At 40.2% G+C, this 20,055-nt stretch overlaps 1 protein-coding gene across 1 annotated transcript in view; it reads right to left on the reverse strand.

Annotated features, from left to right (window-relative positions):
* Nucleotides 1–20,055, reverse strand: part of GBF1 (golgi brefeldin A resistant guanine nucleotide exchange factor 1) — a 106,938-nt gene that overhangs the window by 45,825 nt on the left and 41,058 nt on the right. Inside the window, exon 4 of the mRNA XM_054163925.1 lies at nucleotides 180–311. Coding sequence (XP_054019900.1) covers nucleotides 180–311 — 132 coding nt within the window. The remainder of the gene's footprint in view (nucleotides 1–179; nucleotides 312–20,055) is intronic.

Raw genomic sequence — 20,055 nt, forward strand, 5'->3', positions numbered from 1 at the left:
GACCAGCAGATATGATATTAACAAAGTGCAGCTGCCCATTTCCCCAGCCTTCATGATAGCTTTCTTATTTCCACAATCTCCTCATTAAGACGGCATCCGTGTATCCTGGCCAAAGACATGTCTCAAGGAGATACATTTGCCTGGCATTTTGGTAAATCCCAGGATGCCACATAACATACCTATTAGTGCATATGACAGGAACTTATTCACAGAGGTGAGGGCCAATCCAGTGATGGGGCCTGTAGTGTCTTCAGAACGGATTACTTCCAGAAAAGGCCGAAGAAAGACATTGGGTTCTATTTCAGAGAGCTCTGTTAAAATAAAAATAATTTCAAAGAGCCATTAAATTACACTTGAATCATTAGGATACATTTTCTCTAAGAATCTACAGCAAGCTTAATCTCAGAGGAAGGAGGCCTGCTTAGTCTCAGGAGGCTAGTGGGAAGGTCAGGGTTGCTTTTAAATATATACACACAGATGCGCGCACACACATGCACACGTGTATATAGAGCAATGATTTGTGAAGTTCACTTTCTGATGATACTCAAAAGAACATTATATAAACACCACAGAACCACTGCTGCCTAAATTCCTGCTTTAATTAACTGGCAGATACGGTTGCATCTTCTTAGTGCTCCTGGGATTGTGTGATTACGTTAACTACATAGACCTTGCCCACCTTCCCTCACTACTGTAACATCCTACTATATATATAGCCTCATGCTAATTATATGCATAGTACAAATATACAACCGGGTTAGTTGGATCTCTTGCAGCTCTTTGAACATAAATTGTATTTCTGCAACACTAGAAATTTGCTTGGAAAAGAGGAAAAAACCACAAGACATATTTAAAAATCCTTCTGTATAGTTTTCAGAGTATCTGTATAAACCTCTCAATCGAAGGAGAAAAAAGGGCTCTTCTCTACTTGCTGCTTTGGACAGCAAGTATCCTCTCTAAAGCTGCAATACAAGAAGATAGATGCTCTAAGCTGTTAAGATGGTGAAAGACAACTAAGGAGCTTTCTGAACTTTTCAAGATTATCAATGGAGGATTTAGGAATGGAAAAAAAAAAAAAGGCACATAAAAGAACAGCCAGAACTAGGGAAAGTGACAGCACCACCACTGCCCCTCCCCACCCCCCAAAACCAAAATGCCAACCAACCAAAAAACCAAACCCAGAGCACCACAAGGAATAAAGGAATCAAGTTAAGATGAGTCCTGAGGAGGATTTAGGAGAAAATGCATTAAGAAGCAGGTGAAGGCAGCCACAATACAGCCAGTACACAGGCAAAGAAGAGTGCATTAAAAGTAACTGTAATAATCCTGGGACCAAAAACATTTAAGGACAAATACTTGGCTCAAACTGCTGAAAGCTACATTCTATTCCTAATAAAAGTTAACAAGTCTAACAGCTAATAGTGTCACAGGAACACTGGCATTTATATTTTTGATGATCCAATATTGCACTTATGAGCTTCTTTAAGGTGGGGGAGAAAGAAACCCTGTAATTCCTAACTCTTTAGACTAGCTGCTGCTTTTCTGTCTACCAGCATAACTCATTGAAATAAATATATGCAAACCTTACTGAATCTAAGATCAGGGAAATTCCATTTCATCATAGTTTCTAATGAAAAGCATTGAGTATCAAAGTAAAAAGCATGTTAACATAACTGTGACAAATTACGGCGAGGATGCAAAGCAGGAATAATGCCATTTTGGGGGGTTTAAATAGTTAATACCAAAGTGCAATAGTTTTGCTGTTAACTTCTTGCAAAACTGCAATTGAAGAAAAGAACGTTGGGAGTCATTATGCAGTCTCTTGCCTTTCAGCCACTGGTTCAAATCAGGCCAAGACTACTAACTTGCGAGAGGTTAAAAGGAAAGTGATGATTCAATTTCTTTGGCTCAAGATCAACTCCTCCAATTTATCAGATAATATCCGGGTGTGACATTACAATTACATCACCTCTCAATAGCTCATGGAAATGCAGATGATTGTAAGACATACTTAAATAAACATTGATGAAAGCGTGTTTTATAGAACATTTGTCTAGTTACAAGCACTTGCATGATATTAAACATAGTAAGATACTATGGATCAACACTCAAGCTCCTCTTCCCTCAAACTGATCCTTTCTGTAACACTCAGCACTAACAAAATCCTGTCAATTCTCCCAGTTTTCTTTGACCCAGCAAGATCCAGGATGGAAAAACTGCACCTCGGTTAGTAAGAAAAATGGGACCTCAACAAATGTACACAGCTGCATTGGTGAAATGAGACAAACTTGCTAGCAGAGGATAGAGGTTCTGCTCTCCATCAACCCATTTTCAAGACAAAAATTAGACATTTCCTTTATAAGACTGGGGGAAGTTTTGGCTTTTTCTTTCAGCTAAAGTTGTGAAGCTTAGAAGATTAGATTCCTCTACATGCCGTAGAACTATTTCAGACCAGGTAGCTGATGCTGTGCTATTAAAAACAAAAAAAACCCAACCAACAAACCACCAAACACCAAGAAACCCAAACCACCAAAACTGAAAACCCCCATACTAAACAAGATGAGAATATTTTTACTGCAAGATGTACCCACTAAAGGACTACTGTCTAAATGATCTAAATTTCAGTGAAACACGAAGCACACTGCTAATTGTCTGCATCTGTGGAGTATTCACTTCATTACTACAATGAGCTCTTCTGACCAGCAACATTTGCAGGCAGTGAGGAATTACAGGGGTCACCAGCTCCCTTTTCAATGCAGAACTCTATCTCAGTAGCAGTACTTGCTTCAATAGGAAGACTGGGAGCACAGAAAAACACTCATGCTGTAGCTATTCTTGCTATATCCTGTCTTGAAGCAGATTACTCTAATTGGCTGAAGTACCAGCTCAGCTTCTGAAAATGGTATTAAAGCTATTTGGAAGTTTTTAACCATGTAAAAATTTTGCAACCATGTCAGTTAATCAAAGATCAGTCCTTTTAACTCAAATCTCATTTTGCTCAGTGAAGCTAGCTCAGAAGCTCTGTCGCCAAAAGATTTTCATGGTCTTATATACTGAATGTGACAGTGCCCAGAACCAACCTGCCAGCTCTTTCAGATGAGTAACTAGAACTGCAAGGTATACTCCATGCTAACTTTTATTACCAGAGCTCAAACTTTATCTAGAGCACAGAACAGCAAGAACACACTAATGCTCTTTTCACAGTATTTTGGTAAGGCCCAGTCATAATCTTTAAAGGCAATTGTTTTGCCTAGCAAGTTGTATCTTCATCAAAGTGACACTAACTGCAAAAAGACTCAGAACGTTCAGTAAAATCAATTATAACTTTAGTAATTCCTTCGCCAAAGCAAAGGCCATGTAAAGTCAATACTGAATGCCTGGCAGTACATGCTTAACTTTTACAAAAGCTTTCCAAAAAAAAGCAGCTCTGATTTTTCAGCTCTCTGGTTCTTGCTCTGCTGGATTCAGATTCAGGCATTACAAGTGAGGACACCATAACCAGTGAGATACTTGAGAATTGCTGAGACAGAAGTTTCTCCAGGTATATTTCCTAGCAAGAGACATTTCTCAGTGTTTGAACTAGAAAACACCAGGTAGTTCTCTGCTTAGATAACTATTTCAACTCTGAGGAAAACCCAACCAACCAAAACACATACCCCAAAACCCACCAGCCCTGAAACCGTGACTTCAGCCTCAGGTATTACAAGGGGGAAAACTGAACAAGTGTACGCATGGAGAGCAAAATTTCACTAGGGACTTCTCCAAGCAGCCTTCCTTTTCTGTCTATTCAAAGCCAGGGAAAACTATATTAAAACATGATACAGCCTGGGCTGCTTTGGGGAGTAGCTGGAAAGCATTCCCTGTTCTTTTTATACAATTCCCTTAAACAAAATCTCAGAATCACAGAATGGTAAGGGTTGCAAGGGACCTCTGAAGATCACATAGTCCAACTCCCAGGGAAGCAAAAAGATACCAGCACCAACACTACACCCAAAAATGCTCAGCTAATCCAAAGCAGTGCATGTAGCTTGAAAAGGGAAAGAATATCTTAAATAGCATATCAGAAAGCCAAATCTTCAGGCTGGCAATTTTAATATGACAGAATTCCTTTGAGACCACAGTGCTTTCCTCCATTCCTCCTATGGATTATTTGTGCTTAAACACACATGTCTATGAAGATATTTAAACAACTAATTCATGTTGAAGCACCTAACTCCCATTTCAGCAATCCCATCCAGCAATTCTGACACTTCAGCAAACAAGCTGAAGGGGATGCTGGGCATCCCCTTTCTCCTGAAGCACAGAAGCAGGTTCCCCTTGGAAGAGGTTTCTTATTGTTAGCACACTGTTGGCACATTCCTGATCTAAAACGCTCACATAAGCTGCTTTCTCTGGCAGTTCAACTCTTTACTCCTGAATGACTCTTATCAGGATCGGCTATGCGTTCCAAATCAGAGTAAATGAACAAGAAAAAATTATTTATGACAAGTTATTTCAACATCATTTGTCCCCAGGACAGGCAACTGCAACTCAAACCACATGACCTGGACTCCTCTTATGCAGCAGCTGTTGGCCTTTGACGCCCAGCCTTCAGAAAGGCTGTCTCAGTTGTATCCCACGCACCTCCAACACAGACGAGCTCAGACAAGAGCAATGTTTCAAGCATGCCTTATTATGTTCACTGCTTGCATGCTGAACTGTACAACCAACAGGAATTCTCATTTCTTCTCAAAGTGAGAAAAAGATAAAAGGCAACACTGTAACGGAGAAGTCCAGCTCTTCACAGCTCCTGCCTAGGAGCTCGATGAGTCTATGCCACAGAAAACTGAGGTACCAGCAAGTGCTTCCTGCCTCACCAAAAAACATGCTTTCTGCAAAGACTGCCTTTCTGGCCTATGGGACTGCATAAGCATTTTAGTCTCAGTCCATCTACCAAACAACTAAACATTTTGCCTTTTCACCCAAGGATGAGAAGTCCCTGAAGTCTCTCAGCAAGTTAAGAGAGAATAGAACGGAATAGAAAGAACGGAATAGAAAGGAATAGATCAGACCAGGTTGGAAGAGACCTTCAAGATCATCGCGTCCAACCTATCATCCAACACCACCTAATCAACTAAACCATGCAACCAAGCACCCCATCAAGTCTCCTCCTGAACACCTCCAGTGATGGCGACTCCACCACCTCCTCGGGCAGCCCATTCCAATGGGCAATCACTCTCTCTGTGCAGAACTTCCTCCTAACCTCCAGCCTAAAGAAGAAAAGTTTTAAGTAAAAAGGGCAAAACTGTAGCTGCCTTATATGAAGCCATCCAAAAGTACTGAATAAACCATACTCTATATTTTTTAAAATATTCCTGAAGTCTTAACTGATTAAACTTTGTCTTATTTTCACCCAGATTACAATGAAGGATCACTGGGAAACAAGATATTATTTTTTGTTAATCCCATGATTATCTGTTAATTAATTTCGAGATTAACACATCTAGCAAACAGAACTACAGTAATTTGCTCCTTTAAAATTTGAATTTGCTTTATATAGAGCCAGTCAGATAAGAGGCCAACAACAGTACATGCATATTGATTCTACACCCCTCAGCAAAACTACAACTCCAGCAGCTCTACATCTGATGATTGGAAGAGGTCTTTATTTAACCACTTCACAAACAAATTCTCCAGACTGACTGGAATATATGCCTCCTGCACCTGCAATGAAAGACATGCCCCAACTTCTTGTAGCTTCAAAGTTTTGTCCAACATTTAATTCCAGTTCACTAAAAGCCAACTGATGTAGGGGAACAAGTGTAAAACAGCTAAGACAGATGATCCCAATTAGCTTGTTCCTGCACATGTTGCCCTCTGCACAGTTCTAGTACAGTCAAGGTTTCAAGTGTAAAGAATCCTCTTCCATCTCTCCCTGTAAGGAGATTTGTTTTGGTCTTGTTTTTCTTTCCTTGCAACACAGTGCAATGCATAGCAGATTTATAGAGATTTTCTCATCTGAAATGAGAACAGAGTGCTACTTAAAAATCTAAGGTTTTAACAGATTAAGAGAACTGTATTCTGACAGCTAGGGAAAAGCTGAGGAGCCACGAGTCTAGATGTCTATTTCTAGAAATGCTGCAAGGCAAGCTGATTTAAAAGGCTGCTGGAACTGCACAACACAGCATACATGTTCACCATAAGGATGTAGGGAAGCAAGTGTTGCATACTGCTGAAATCAATATTTGACTGGAAGCGTTATCAAAAGCTTTACATATGATTTAAGTCAACACCAGCCCAAAATTAGGGGCAGTCAAGCCAGTGAAGGAGACCTGAGAATTAACTGCAAACCTTCTCAGTATGCTTGTAAAATATACTCCTTAGAGCTAATTCTCTGTGAATTGGTCATTCAGGGGTTCAGGCCCACCATATCAAGAGGGAAATTGTGCCATTCACAGCTACACATGAATGCAAGGCTAGAATTACAAATGCAGTTTGACAGGGGGAACCCAGAGCTGTCAAGCCTGTTCTATTTGCCTAATTTCATTACAATGGCACAAATGCTTTCATTTGTCACACTCCAGCTTCATGTGTTTTTCTCCCTTTCATTAAACATGACTTCAACAAATTATTGTTCCAAAGTGCCAAGATCTCAAGCACCCCTTAGAACTGAGATTTTTATTTTGGAGAAGAATGACAGAATGCATACTGAGCATTTGACTGTTGATATTCTCTGGTCAGGACAGCACTTAAATACTTCCTATGGAAGAAAATACTTCATTTCTACCAGTGAAGCAGGAGCTCTGACAATCCCACCAGTGTTAGCCATTAGTTATCCAGCTTTTCATCTGATGCCATGCTTCAAATTCAGCTGTTCAGACTGCCCATTAAAAAACCCTGGGTATTTTTCATGAGCAGGTACTTGCAAGAGTATATTCATCCAAAATTAAACTGGAAACTCCAGCTGTGTCTCCGCTGTTATTCCAAGCCACCCTATTCTGTTTCAGAGGGAGTGATATTATGAGAAATAGAAGATACTCATTTCATTCACAAGGAAAATAAATGCCATCAACAGGAAGTATGGAGCTACACAAAACATAAGCTTTCATGGTTTCTATCCAGACGGACTTAAAAGTATAGACACAACTACTTATTTCTCTTTGAATTTTTAAACACCAGTCATACAGATTGCTAAGTGCAGAAAAAAAAAAGTTGTTGGAGTAGCAGGTTATTAAGAAAGTAAAAGTTGTTTAATTCTGCCTTTATATCGTAGCACTGAGGAGACAGCAGAGTGGGGAATAATTGCATCTTGACAAACCCAACCCACCATCCAACAACAAAAAGGTGAGTAAAATGCAGGTAAGCTTCACCTTCTGTCTTCCTTTAGAACCAGCTGAAATAGTTTTGAAGTATTTCTTACAGAAAACCACAGCAAACAATAATGGGCAGTTCTGATGAACCCTGAATTTCAGAACCCACAGGCACTCCTCTGATCCTATGACATTCAACTCTAAATTAAATTACTAAACCAAAGCAAAAAGCAGTCATCCCATGACAAATTCACCCACCCCTGCCCAAACGCTGATAGTTATTGATCTTGCTGCTGTTGTGAATTAGGGCCAGGTTTCCCAAGGTTCCCTCCTAATACGAGAATGAAAGCATGGCCACTCTAACAAGGCCAACTAGGCCAAATGAAACCTATGGGGAATTGCATTGCACACTACCAAGTCCAGAGGATGGACTGATCCATCCATTTTACTGACAGCACAAGTTTGATGTATGTCATGTTTAAGCACTCCTTTTCTTCTCCAAAAGAAATTGGCACATGTCGAAGGCAGAGCAATTAGGTTGTAACACTCTACAGAACTCTACTCAGTCAGTGGACTTGTTTCACTCTGATATTTTACACATCTTGCACAGTACCAGGCCCAAACTAAATAGGCAATTTAAAAGCCCAGGAGAAATTAAAACTTCTTCCTTGGTATTTTAAAGCACAGTAATTCTCCACAGCTTTGTGTGTCCACCACTCTCTCATTGCAAATTCACCATGTTGAGAAAAGGAAAGCTTCACTATTTCTAAGAGGCTTGAGAAAAAGATTACAGTTTAATCATCAATTAGCTATCTGGATGTTACCCTGTTCTGTTTACCCCTTCCTCAAGGGAAACCCATGAGTGCCAAGGGGAAAAATTAAAAGTAAATTGAAGAACAACAAATCCCAAACAAGCCGAGACATTTTGTGTGTTGTCAGAGAATCTAAACAGCATCAGTGAGTGACACAAAATCCAAAGAATGAAATGAAGAAAAAGCTGATGGCCCCAGAGGAAAGAGAACCTTTTAATGACAAAAATTTCTGAAAGGTTTAACATACCTCCCTGTTATGATTTACACAAATTTTTCTATCCAACCTGAACTAATCTAGGAAACATTGTACTTCAGCATGTTACTGCCAGGAAATAAAATTCCCAAGTGTAATGGCAAAACACAATTGTCCAGATCTCAAAAACCCATGGGAGTGAAAAGAGAACAGAAGCAAAGGAAGAAGAGATTGAGTTTGTGGCAGTCAATCTAGATGTTGCCATTAAGACACTGCAACAGCAAAAATATTAGGCAGCTTTTTTTTTCCCCCCTACAGACTACCTACATTAAAAGGTACCTTGATTTCCTAGAATGATGAAAACAAGTGAGTATTAGGTACTTGAGAATAGGTAAAGAAATTAATTTCTGCATACTGCTGTGTGCTAGAGCAATCTACTCACACAAGGTGCCAACAGTTCATGAAGGGAAGCAGAAGCTTGAGATTTAACACTCATTTACACTTCCTGCAGCTGAAGAGATCTGTGAATGCAATGCAACCTGGGTAACTACTGAACAAGATAGGCATGATGGAAATAATATTGGAGTTCAGAACTGATACAATAAGTAAGTTTTTTCTATGTCCTGGAATCATGCATCAACTGTAAAACAGTACAATGACTGTGAAGAATCAATGACAAAAAACCCCAGCAAACCTATGTGAAGAAATGAAGGGATCCCACACATTCCCAAAAGAAGCTAGTTATCCTTACAGCAGCCCAGACAGAGGAATACACAAGCAGTTACTTTCTCTAGCAGCTGGGAGGATAAATGTTGCTACTTTACCACATCTAAATATGGAGACAGTAAATCAGCCTCCATTAACAAACCACATTAAATACTAGGGTCAAAGTACCATCCCAAAGGAAAGAGCAAAGTTTATTAAAAGATGAAAGGTGAAGTATTTTTTGATTCCTATTCTGCCTGCTCCTCCAGACTCTGGGGATCTATACTTATTTAAACAGAAATTATTTGCCTTCAGCAGAAAAAAAAAAATGTACAGCTAGTTTGGAATGATTCCTCTTCCAAGAAGCAAGACCGATGCCATTTGGGGTTCAGCCTGAACTAGCTGTTCTCCAACAAGAGATGATCTTCGTTGTCAAGGTCCATAACTGGCTTTCTTAAACCACTGTTTTGACCAAGAAAACTTGCAAAAGCCAATTTTTTTCCTGCAACCTGTAAGGTTATAGACTATAGATTTTGTTCTACTTGCACTGTCTGAAGAAGCTGATGTGATAGAAATTAATGAATTTTAGGCATTTTGGATTTCTCATTGTGCTCTAGCCAGTTCTAAAAACTTACCCAGAATGCTGATGATCACATCAGGAGGTCTAAACAACAATACAAATCCTACTTACACTAAAATCATAGAATGGTCTGGGCAGGAAGGGGCCTCCAAAGGTCATCTAGTCCGACCTCCCTGCAGTCAGCAGGGACATCCCCAACAAGACCAGGCTGCCCAGGGCCTCATCAAGCCTCACTATTATTTCACAATGCAAACAACTATGGGTAGCCTATGAATTAAACTGTCTCCATGTGGCAACATGATACTCTCAAGCACCAGACTGAGTAAAAGCTTCCTCTGCAACACCTTTGGCTACTGATCAGCTGCAATCCAGGACAGCTTTTTTTCTGCTGACATCCTTAACATTCCCAATTTAGACACTTTTTTTTTAACATAAACAGTCCATTTGTATACTGACAGTTCATCTCTCTCCTAGGAAGACTGTAAACACCAAATAAAGATTCAGGTACCGTATGGCTTGACATTAACAACTCCATGGTCACACATCAGCTTCTCCAAAATGGTCATTTAACAGATGATAGATAACAAGTATCCTGAGCAGCAGGCTTGTAAAAGCAGTATGAGTAACATCTTGGTACGTTGGCTACTAGCACTATACCTTAGGAAGGGAATCACAGACCAGCAGGGGAAGCGACCTCCAAAGATCATCCAGTTCAACTGCCCTGCCAGAGCAGGATCACCTATACCAGATCACACAGGAACACATACAGGCAGGGTTTGAGTATCTCCAGAGAGGGAGACACCACAACCCTGCTGGGCAGCCTGTTCCAGTGTTCTGTCACCCTCACAGTGAAAAAAGTTTTCCTCATGTTTACATGGAACTTACTATGCCTCAACTTCCACCCATTGCCCCTTGTCCTGTCACTGGGCATCACTGAGAAGAGCCTGACTCCATGTTCTTGGCACTTACCCTTTACATATTTTTAAGCATTCATGAGGTCACCCCTTAGTCTCCTTTTCTCCAAACTAAAGAGCCACAGATCCCTCAGTCTCTCCTCGTAAGGAAGATGTTCCACTCCCTTAATCATTTTTGTGGCTCTGCACTGGATTCTTTCAAGCAGTTCCCTGTCCTTCTTGAACTGAGGGGCCCAGAACTGGACACAATATTCCAGATGTGGCCTCACCAGGGCAGAGTAGAGAGGAAGGAGAACCTCTCTCAACCTACTAACCACACTCCTAAGACACCACAGAATGGCATTGGCCTTCTTAGCCACAGAAGCACATTCCTGGATCATGGTCAAGCTTCCATCCACTAGAAGCCCCAGCTCCTTTCTCCTTCACTGCTCTCCAGTAGGTCAGTCCCTAACCTATACTGGTCCATGCGGTTGTTCTTTCCCAGGTGCAAGATTCTACACTTGCCCTTGCTGAATCCCTCCCTTCCCAGTTCTCCAGCCTAAGTCTTACTGAATGGCAGCATAACCCACTGGTGTGTCAGACATTCCACCCAGTTTTGTGTTGTCAGCAAACTTGCTGACAGTGCACTCTGTGCCCTCATTCAGGTCGTTGATGAATATATTGAATAGTACTGGTCTCAGTACTGACCTCTGAGGGACTCCACGAGATAGAAGCCTCCAACTAGACTCTTTCCCATTGACCACAACTCTCTGACTTCTTTCCTTCAATCGGTTCCCATCCACCTCACTACCTGATCATCCAGACCACACTTCCTCAGTTTAGCTGCAAGGATGCTGTGGGAGACAGTGTCAAATGCTTTACCGAAATCAAGGTAAAATACTGGTTACAGTCTTTAAGAAAGTGCCAAATAGATCTATTTTAGTCTGTTGTAAATGTTTTTGATCATGCCCATGACAGACAGAACCACTAAAGTGCTTCTGAAGCTCAAATGAGTGATCCTGTCCTAACTCTATAAAGGCCATCACTGACTAGTGCTGTCTAGCAAGAGTGATCTAAAAGTGACAGCACAGCACAAAACTTCAACTGACTCAGATAAACAGGGCTGTTTGTTCAAGCCAGTCCTCAGTTCACACACTCATGTAGGCCTCTTCAATCCCTCTCTCCTTCCCTTAGGGCACAACACAGCCTGGCTCCCCAACAAATATAGAACACACACTGAACAGGTCAGTGGACATAACTCTGCTTTAACCTCTGACCCCTAGCATTTCTGCTGCCATGACCTGTGGGATGGAACCATTATACTTCAACAGCATTTGCTCCCAAGATTTGGTAAAAAGCAAAGACAGAAAATTTGTCTTTTGATTTTCAAGCCTAGACCTATAGAATTTGCTCTGACAGGATATAAGCATATGTGCAAAAAAAATTGAGCATCACATAGTAGCAGTGTCCTTGATCACAGGCAAGTAAACCAGTTTAGTCTCAGCCTCTGCCATTTGTCTCCTCTTCATGCTTTTGGGCAAGTCACTTCATTTACGTTTCGATTCCTTATAAGAAAAGGGGACACATTTGGCCTTTTTAAGTGCTGTGCCATTACACTACCTGAAAATAATCTCAAAAAAGCAGCTCATTGTAAGAGCAATCTAATAAAGGCTTCCTGCCCTATCATCCCATGTTTCCCCCAAAACAAAAAGTTAACTAAGACTCTCGGTGAAGGAAACTACTTGTCACGTTCATATTTAAGTTAAGGAAATATGACAAGTACAAGGTAAGATCAAAATAATCTTAATAATCTATTACATAGAAAATCAGTATTCATTTTGTGAAGTACCAAAGAAATCAATAGGGACATTAAGAAACAACTTGGCATTGCTTATCCACGCACCTTCTGGGATGTCATTATTAATGAATTTTATTTTTAAAAAGGAAAAAAAGAAGAAAAAAAGGCAACCTAACTTTCAGGGGAGCTCACAAGTGAGGAGAAGAAAATAATGATTTCCTGAAAGGCAGCAGTTAAACAGCTAGTAAATTGTCACAGCCTTGTCAGAATGAAACCACACGACACAGAGCAGCATTTTGCTCAGCTTTGAGGCCAGTGCCTAAAACCAGAAAGTGACTCTAGGTAACATAAGGACTTTGAGGGCCTTTCCAAAAACTTGGGATGAAATCCCAAAGCTCTGGGAGAGCAAGGGCAAGCACCTGTTTTCCTGAACAGTAGATTTTTTTTATGCTGCATACTTTACACAGAAGCTGCATTATTCTGGAGAAACTGCATTCCAGCCAAAAGCGCACAGTTAATGTTTTTTGCAGCTCCCAGCCTCCAGTGATGGATGACCATTTTATAATGAAATACTTTATGCTCAATCAGCTTACAAATAATGGATGTTTTATCACACTGTATTAAAAAAGAATGGTTTTGACTAAAAAAAAAAGGCAACAGACAAGAGGATCAGTGATGAGCAGAAGGAAAAGTTTTTCCTGTCAAGGGTAGTTAGAAAAATACAACTGATGTTTCACTTTCACATTTCCACTGCTCTCCAATAATAAGTGGAAATGATGTATAAGCTAGTATTTTCTCTGAAAACACTTGCACACAGGTCCTGGTCCAGACTATTTAGACATTGGAATACGAAGTTTCTGCAAAACTTCTTTTAACATCACAATTAGATTTCCAAAAAAGCTCAGGCTAATATCTAAGCATTGCCTGAAGATAAACTTCTTGAAATATTTTAATCCTTCATGCTCATTCATCATTACAAAAACCATTCCTCAGACATCTCTTCACCAGATGTGGGCTTTTCTCCTCCTAGCACCACTCTCACCTGTCAATGCTGAGTGATAAACCAGAGAAGTAAACGACCTGCACTCAAAGATTACCATAATTGCTAAATCGAGGTTTGGAATCAAACGTCCAAATTCAACCGATAAACTCATTCGAGGCTCAGCACTTGCTGTTACACCAAAACTGTTACTGTTGTTACACACTAGAGGTTAAGAAACACCAGAGCTCACAAGGCTCTATTTGAATTAACACTAGCCCTTGAAAAATTCCACAGCAGAAGCACTCATTCACCATTAAAAAAACCCAAATGTACCCACACCTCTTGACACTTTAGCTTACAAATGTAGCCACTCTAACACTCACTGAAGTTTCCCTTTCCCAGATCTTCTATTGGTTAGCAGTAGCAATAACTGAATACAAAGCAGGAACTCATTCCAGAACCATCCCTAGAAAATATTTTTGATTTTCTAAATCAGTGTTCTAAGCAAAAGCTGCAGATTCAGGCTGTAACTGAACTGGAAAGACAAAACAAAACAAAAAAAACCAAAACCCAAACAAATACCAAACAACCCAACCCAACCCAACCTGAAATCAAATCTATTCTATTCTATTCTAGAGTAGAATAGAATAGACCAGACCAGAGCAGGTTGGAAAAGACCTTCAAAATCATCAAGTCCAACCTATCACCCAACACCATCTAATCAACTAAACCATAGCACTAAGTGCCTCATTCAGTCTCTTCTTAAACACCTCCAGTGATGGTGACTCTACCACCTTCCTGGGAAGCCCATTCCTATGGCAAATCACTCCTTATGTAAAGAACTTCTTCCTAACATCCAGCCTAAACTTCCCCTGGTGCAGCTTGAGTCTGTGTCCTCTTGTTCAGGTGCTGGTTGCCTGGGAGAAGAGACCAACCCCCACCTGGCTACAACCTCCCTTCAGGTAGTTGTAGACAGCAATAAGGTCTCCCCTGAGCCTCCTCTTCTCCAGGCTAAACAACCCCAGCTCCTTCAGCCTCTCCTTATAGGGCTTGTGCTCAAAACCACTCCCCAGCTTTGTTGCCTTTCTCTGGACATGTTCCAGCAACTCAACATCTTTCCTAAACTGCAGAGCCCAGAACTGGACACAGTACTCAAAATGAAATAATCAACCAAATAAACCCAAAACTATCCAAACAAATCAAAAGAAAGAACAAACACCATATAAAATCATAGTTTACCAAATTTAGGGACTTACAGAAAACTAAAAATATGGGCGCATGCTGCTCCTGTCTAACAAAGCATCTGCTGAAGATACTATGTCATTAAACAAGCAGCACCTTAGTCCTGAGTCACAATTTCAGATCTAGAACAACTCCTCCAGTGACACTATAACCACCTCAAGTTCCACTAATTCAGTTAATTTACAGAGCTTCATGCTACTGTTTGAAGCACTGCAAATATTAATCAGTCCAAGATTTTAGTCACAAAATCAATTCTCCTCCCCTCTCCATTCCTCAGCTGAAGGCTGGCACTCAATGAATCAGACCAAAGGGAGAAGAGTTTCCAGCACCTGCTTCATCTTTTAAGTTTCCAATTGAAACTGCTGTGATCTGGCAGCAGGCCCTCTGAAGAGGTCATTTTTGTGTTCTGAGAAGTATTGAATCACACTACAAAAAGAATCCAAATAGAGAAATTAGTGAAAGCAGCAGCAGGCAAAGGAAGCCACAACATAACTTCATATGGCCAAAGAGAAAGAGCAGCTGAAGAGAGTGCCGAGTAGAGTAAATCAGGTTGGAAAAGGCCTTTGAGATCAAGTCCAACCTTGATGAGTCCCCTTCCCTAGTATGTTTCCTCTGCAGCTATCTTGTTCATCCTCTGCCTCACAATGATTACTATGGCCAGTGCTGAGTATGCATTATTTTCCATATTTGTGACATTGCTTTTGTCAGAGAATGGTGTAAAATGACTCAGTTGTCAGAGAATGGTGTAAAATGGTGTAAAATCCTATTGTATGATTTGGAATTGCTTTATTACTAGACATTAAAAACTAGGGTTGTTTACCACAGTAACATTAGGATTTTAACTTAGAAATACAGAATACATTCCCTCTTGAGAAGAAAGCCAGCACACTCATTTTATACCAGCATGCTGATGGGAAGCTTTTGTTTGTTTGTTTTACACAAGGATACACTGATAACTCAAAAATGTAATTCAAGACATGTTTTTCCTCATACAGAGAAATAAAGTCAAGCATATTTATCCCTTGCTACAATAGCTCTCTTAAAAAGTGATTGCAAAACTGAAGCAAGAATATACCGGTAAGCATACTCCTTTTATGAGCAGGAAAAAAATCCTCACTCTAAGCACAACAGACTGCTTTAAAGAAAGGCACACGCTTTATCCTTCATCAATATGGTATCTGTATCATCTCTCAAGAATATAATTGAAGGCTAGGAGTCAGAATGGCAAAAGCACTAAGACGAATGCAGCTTTACTAAGGTAAGAACATTTGCAACAGTATAGCAGCAGTGCACGCAGTAGGTAAGATGCACTTGCATACTACTGGCAGCAGTTTAATCTCAGTTTAGATTTGTCACTAGCAAAGGGAAAAAATGGAGGGGTGCAGGGATTGTACAAGTTGTCTCCTTAAATACAAGCATTTCCATTTTTTTAGAGAAGCTAAATCTTTTGCATACATCCCATCAACACTGTACTTAATCTTATCCCCTTCCCTAGTACGATCTAATGCTTCTAGCTGTCAAGGTTTATTTGATGACAGAAACTGCTCATTGCAATTTTGCAAAATGCAGGAGAAATGGAAAGAGTAGTGCAGAAGGGGTTAACCCACAGCTGGGAGAAACTTTCCCTGGAAAATTGGAACACATGCTGTGGCTGTGACTAAATTTCACACTGGTTCTGTTGAGTACAAACATCCACAACTGTGTGCATTTGAGAGAGTCGGAGAAAAAGAAATGCTCCTTTTATATTAGCTTCACCTGCTAGGTTCCTTCAAACAGATAATGACATGCTCTAGGGAACAGCAGAATCCTTCAGATCCACTTCACATTTCAAGCAGAGATGAAGTGCCATAGTGGGGGATGGGGGGAAATCAAAATGGAAGTAAACCTTCCCTCCCCTGCTCTCACATCTTTTGGAACATACTGGAAAACTAAGCCTGTAGTCTTGCAGAGTTGATTCTGCCATTTCAGACTAGATGTGTCAGCACAGAAGTCACCTGAGTGGACAGTGAAGACATCAATGCCATCTGAGTACATAAAAAGAGGACATGTAGAGAGTGAACAGGGAAGAGCATGTGTGTGCGCACAGGGATTTTAAACATCAACTTGATTATGTTTTAAACAAACAGGCAGCACTTAGCTGATGAGAGATAACTACACAATGGAGATTAAGAATTGCAAAATCAACCAGCACAGAATCCCAGAAAGACTTGGACTGGGAGAGGTTTCTGGAGGTCATCTAGTCCAATCTCCTGCTCCTGCAAAGGACTGCTCTCGAGTTGTACTAGGCTGCGTAAGACCTTGTTCAGCCAAACTTTAAAGAGACTCCACGGTTGGAGATTGCACTCTCTTCCTATGCCCCAGTATTTAACTCTCTTCATAAAGAATTTCCCCCTATGCTTAAAGGAAATTTCTCCTGTTAAAAATTCATGACCCCTCTAAAAGATGTTTCTCTCTTTACCCCAACCTAAAAGAGAATAACAGAAGACTGCAATTAAGTCTCCCTCAGTGTTTCCCAGGCAAAACAAAATCCATTTCCACACACCATGGAAAACAAAACCCCTAAAAGAATATTAAGTGCCAGTCACAAACTTGATTATAATGAGGAGACAGTGGAAGAAGCTCAGATTCAGTGGTGTGGGTAGGGAACTTCCAATAATTCAAAGTATGTTGTGCAGTTCCCAATCCTGGAGATATTAGAAACCTGCCTGGATGTGGTCCTGAGCCCTGCTTAAGTAGGGGAGTTGAACCAGATGATCTCCAGAGTTCCTTACAATCTCAGCCATCCTGTAATTCTTACAATCCTACCTTGAACAGCCATGCTACTAGAAAACAAGGACTTAGCTACAAGGAGAATCCCTTGATTACTAGTGAGTTAATTGTCTATCCTTAAGATTTACAGAGGACCACTTGGAAAAATGAAACCTCGATGCGAATCTCAAACTATTTTAAATAACTCCAAAATTAATTAAGGTCTCATGATTCAGGCTTTACTCATGACTTCCAATGATTGAGGCCATCAAACCCAGAAACCAACTAGAGAGCTTATTCAGCTGTTCCTTTTAAGGTTCCTTATATAATATGCAAGGAGGAGGGGGCAAATTACTTAATAGCATATCAGGATCTGTAGTCTTTATTCGTTCACTTTTATGCATGAATTGGTGTGGCTGCCTAGCAAGACAGACTTCAGAACCAATTACAAACTGCACTATAATTCAAGATAGCAATAATTATTAACTATGCTATCTGGGAAAGCTCTTAAAGTGCATTTGATTTGGGGTCTGGCTCTTTTGAATTTCTAAATTACTAAAGGTAACTCTTAGAAAGAAGATGGAAGTTACCTTAACTTTGAGAAAAGCCAACAAGCAACAAAACACTACCAACTTCTGCTTCACTGTATTTTTAGTAGCTCCTGCAACCACTGAACAAACATTAGCATATATAAATGTGACAATCTGGACAGCAAGCAACTACAACAAAGCAAAACACTTTTCACACTGAGGTGGTTTAAGCCTTAACTGGAGTTTAACATATCAAAAACCAGTCTGGAGTCAGTTTGGAAGTAGGAGAAATAAATTTTTTAACAAAATATAAATATATATATATATAGCAGTAACAGGGGGGATTTACAAGGGTAAGGAATAAGGAGGAGTAGGAGAATATACAAAACCAAACTTGGATGGCCTTGTATCTCCCTCGATATATGTGGATTTCAGTCCTTTAGAGAAGCGTGGATGAGGCAGGGAGGAGGTCAGGCCCGACCACATGGCAGAACCAGGCGGCAGGCAGCAGCGGTGAGTCCTTTCAAACAGGCGAAGCAGGAGCAAAGAGAGAAGATGGCTGCCACGTCCTCCCCTTTATAGTCTTGCTGGACAGGAAGGGGGAGCAGAACAGACCAATTAAGACCCGGGGACCCCTCCTCCCAAGAGGGAGAAACCACTTCCACCTAGATGAGATTTCTTTTGTCCCCTGGGTGAAGGAGGGCTCTTCAAACACACCCCCAGGATGGTGAAACCCAGCACACACACACTAACAGAAATCACAACTGCTGTGTATTTAAAGTAAAAATTTCTGAGTGAAGCAGCTATCTCAGAAATAATTTGACTAATACATGAACAGCCATCAGGTAAGCTAACAAAACCCCCTGCCTCCTCATTATTAAGCTTTAGAAGGAATAATCCTGTATCTTGCTCTGCTCTACATTAACATTTTAATTTCCTGGAATAAGTCCTAGCAGTTTCTTAGCTTTCTAGTATGTTTTCAGAGTAACAATCAACTCAGCTATCCAGAAGACATAAAACTTCAGAGTATAAGTGGATTCTCCTATACACACTGGACTTCCAAACAAAACTTTTGCACTGTCCTGTTAGCCTCTGAAGAACTTGCAGAGTGCTAAGGAGGCGGCGCGGGGTGAGTCTGGGGAGAAGGTACTTCAGAGAAGAAATCCAGGGATCTATTACTATTACTCAGTAAAACAACAAATAAATAATACTTCTTTAAAATTAAACAATATAAATTGATTTATCACTAAACAGGACAGCAATTCTTTTTACAATCTTACCATTCTCTATCGGGCAATTGTATTTCAGACCCAACAACATTATACAACGAAAACCACCAAACACACAAGACCAAAACATACATTTCAGCAAGCTTCATATTTAGCATACTTTGAATTTCCTCTGCTACAACCAGATTTATTCTATCAGAAATTGTATATGGTCTCTGAAGAACTAGTGCATGACCTTGCATCTCTTATGAGATGTCACAGCTGTATTCCCACATTGACTGATAAAGACAACTGAACAGCGAGCTGAGTCCCATACTCTCTGAAACAAACCAGACATTTTAACTCATCTCACTAAAAATTTATTTGCTGCCATTGTAATTAAGCATTTTCTGATTTCTATTACATGGCTCAAAACAAAACAGATCACGCTTAAGGTGCCAGACAGCTTCATACTCCAATCCCAAGTGACAAAAAGCAAAAAACCACACCATGAGTTGTCATACATACCCTTTTAAAGGCTAATGTCCCAGGAACATAGATCTTAGTACAGTCAGAACTGGATGAGGACTCAGGCAACATTCAGTCCAAAAAGGGACGTCTTTGAAGGTGGGAAGAGATAACAGGTACAGAAACTTTTTTTCTTCTTTTTAAGTAAAAAGAAAACAGCTGGTTAGAATAAATATGGTTAATAAGAACTTAGGGTTAACGTGACCACTGTATCAAACTTTGACACTTTGAAGAAGATACTGGCCCAGAGTTAGCAAGCGCTCAGTATTTGTGCCATTGCACAGAAAGATTAATCTGTGTTAAACACTAGTGAGATAATGAACAAACATCTTCAAAATCTCTGCCTAGGTAAGCATTTCAACTCGAAATGCAACTTTCTGTTTTAATTAATGTTGAAGAAGTCAGTGGGACCGACTGCAAGGCCTCCTTCCATAGTGATAATCTCTCTTCAGTTCAAATACTCTTTAGACATAGGACTCCAATTTTTTTTCTAAAAAGATAAGTGAAAAAATAAAATCTACTACTAAGTAACTCCTGATTTTGTGAC

This window comes from Dryobates pubescens, chromosome 8 (genome assembly GCF_014839835.1).
Source record: "Dryobates pubescens isolate bDryPub1 chromosome 8, bDryPub1.pri, whole genome shotgun sequence".
Taxonomy (NCBI): Eukaryota; Metazoa; Chordata; class Aves; order Piciformes; family Picidae; genus Dryobates; species Dryobates pubescens.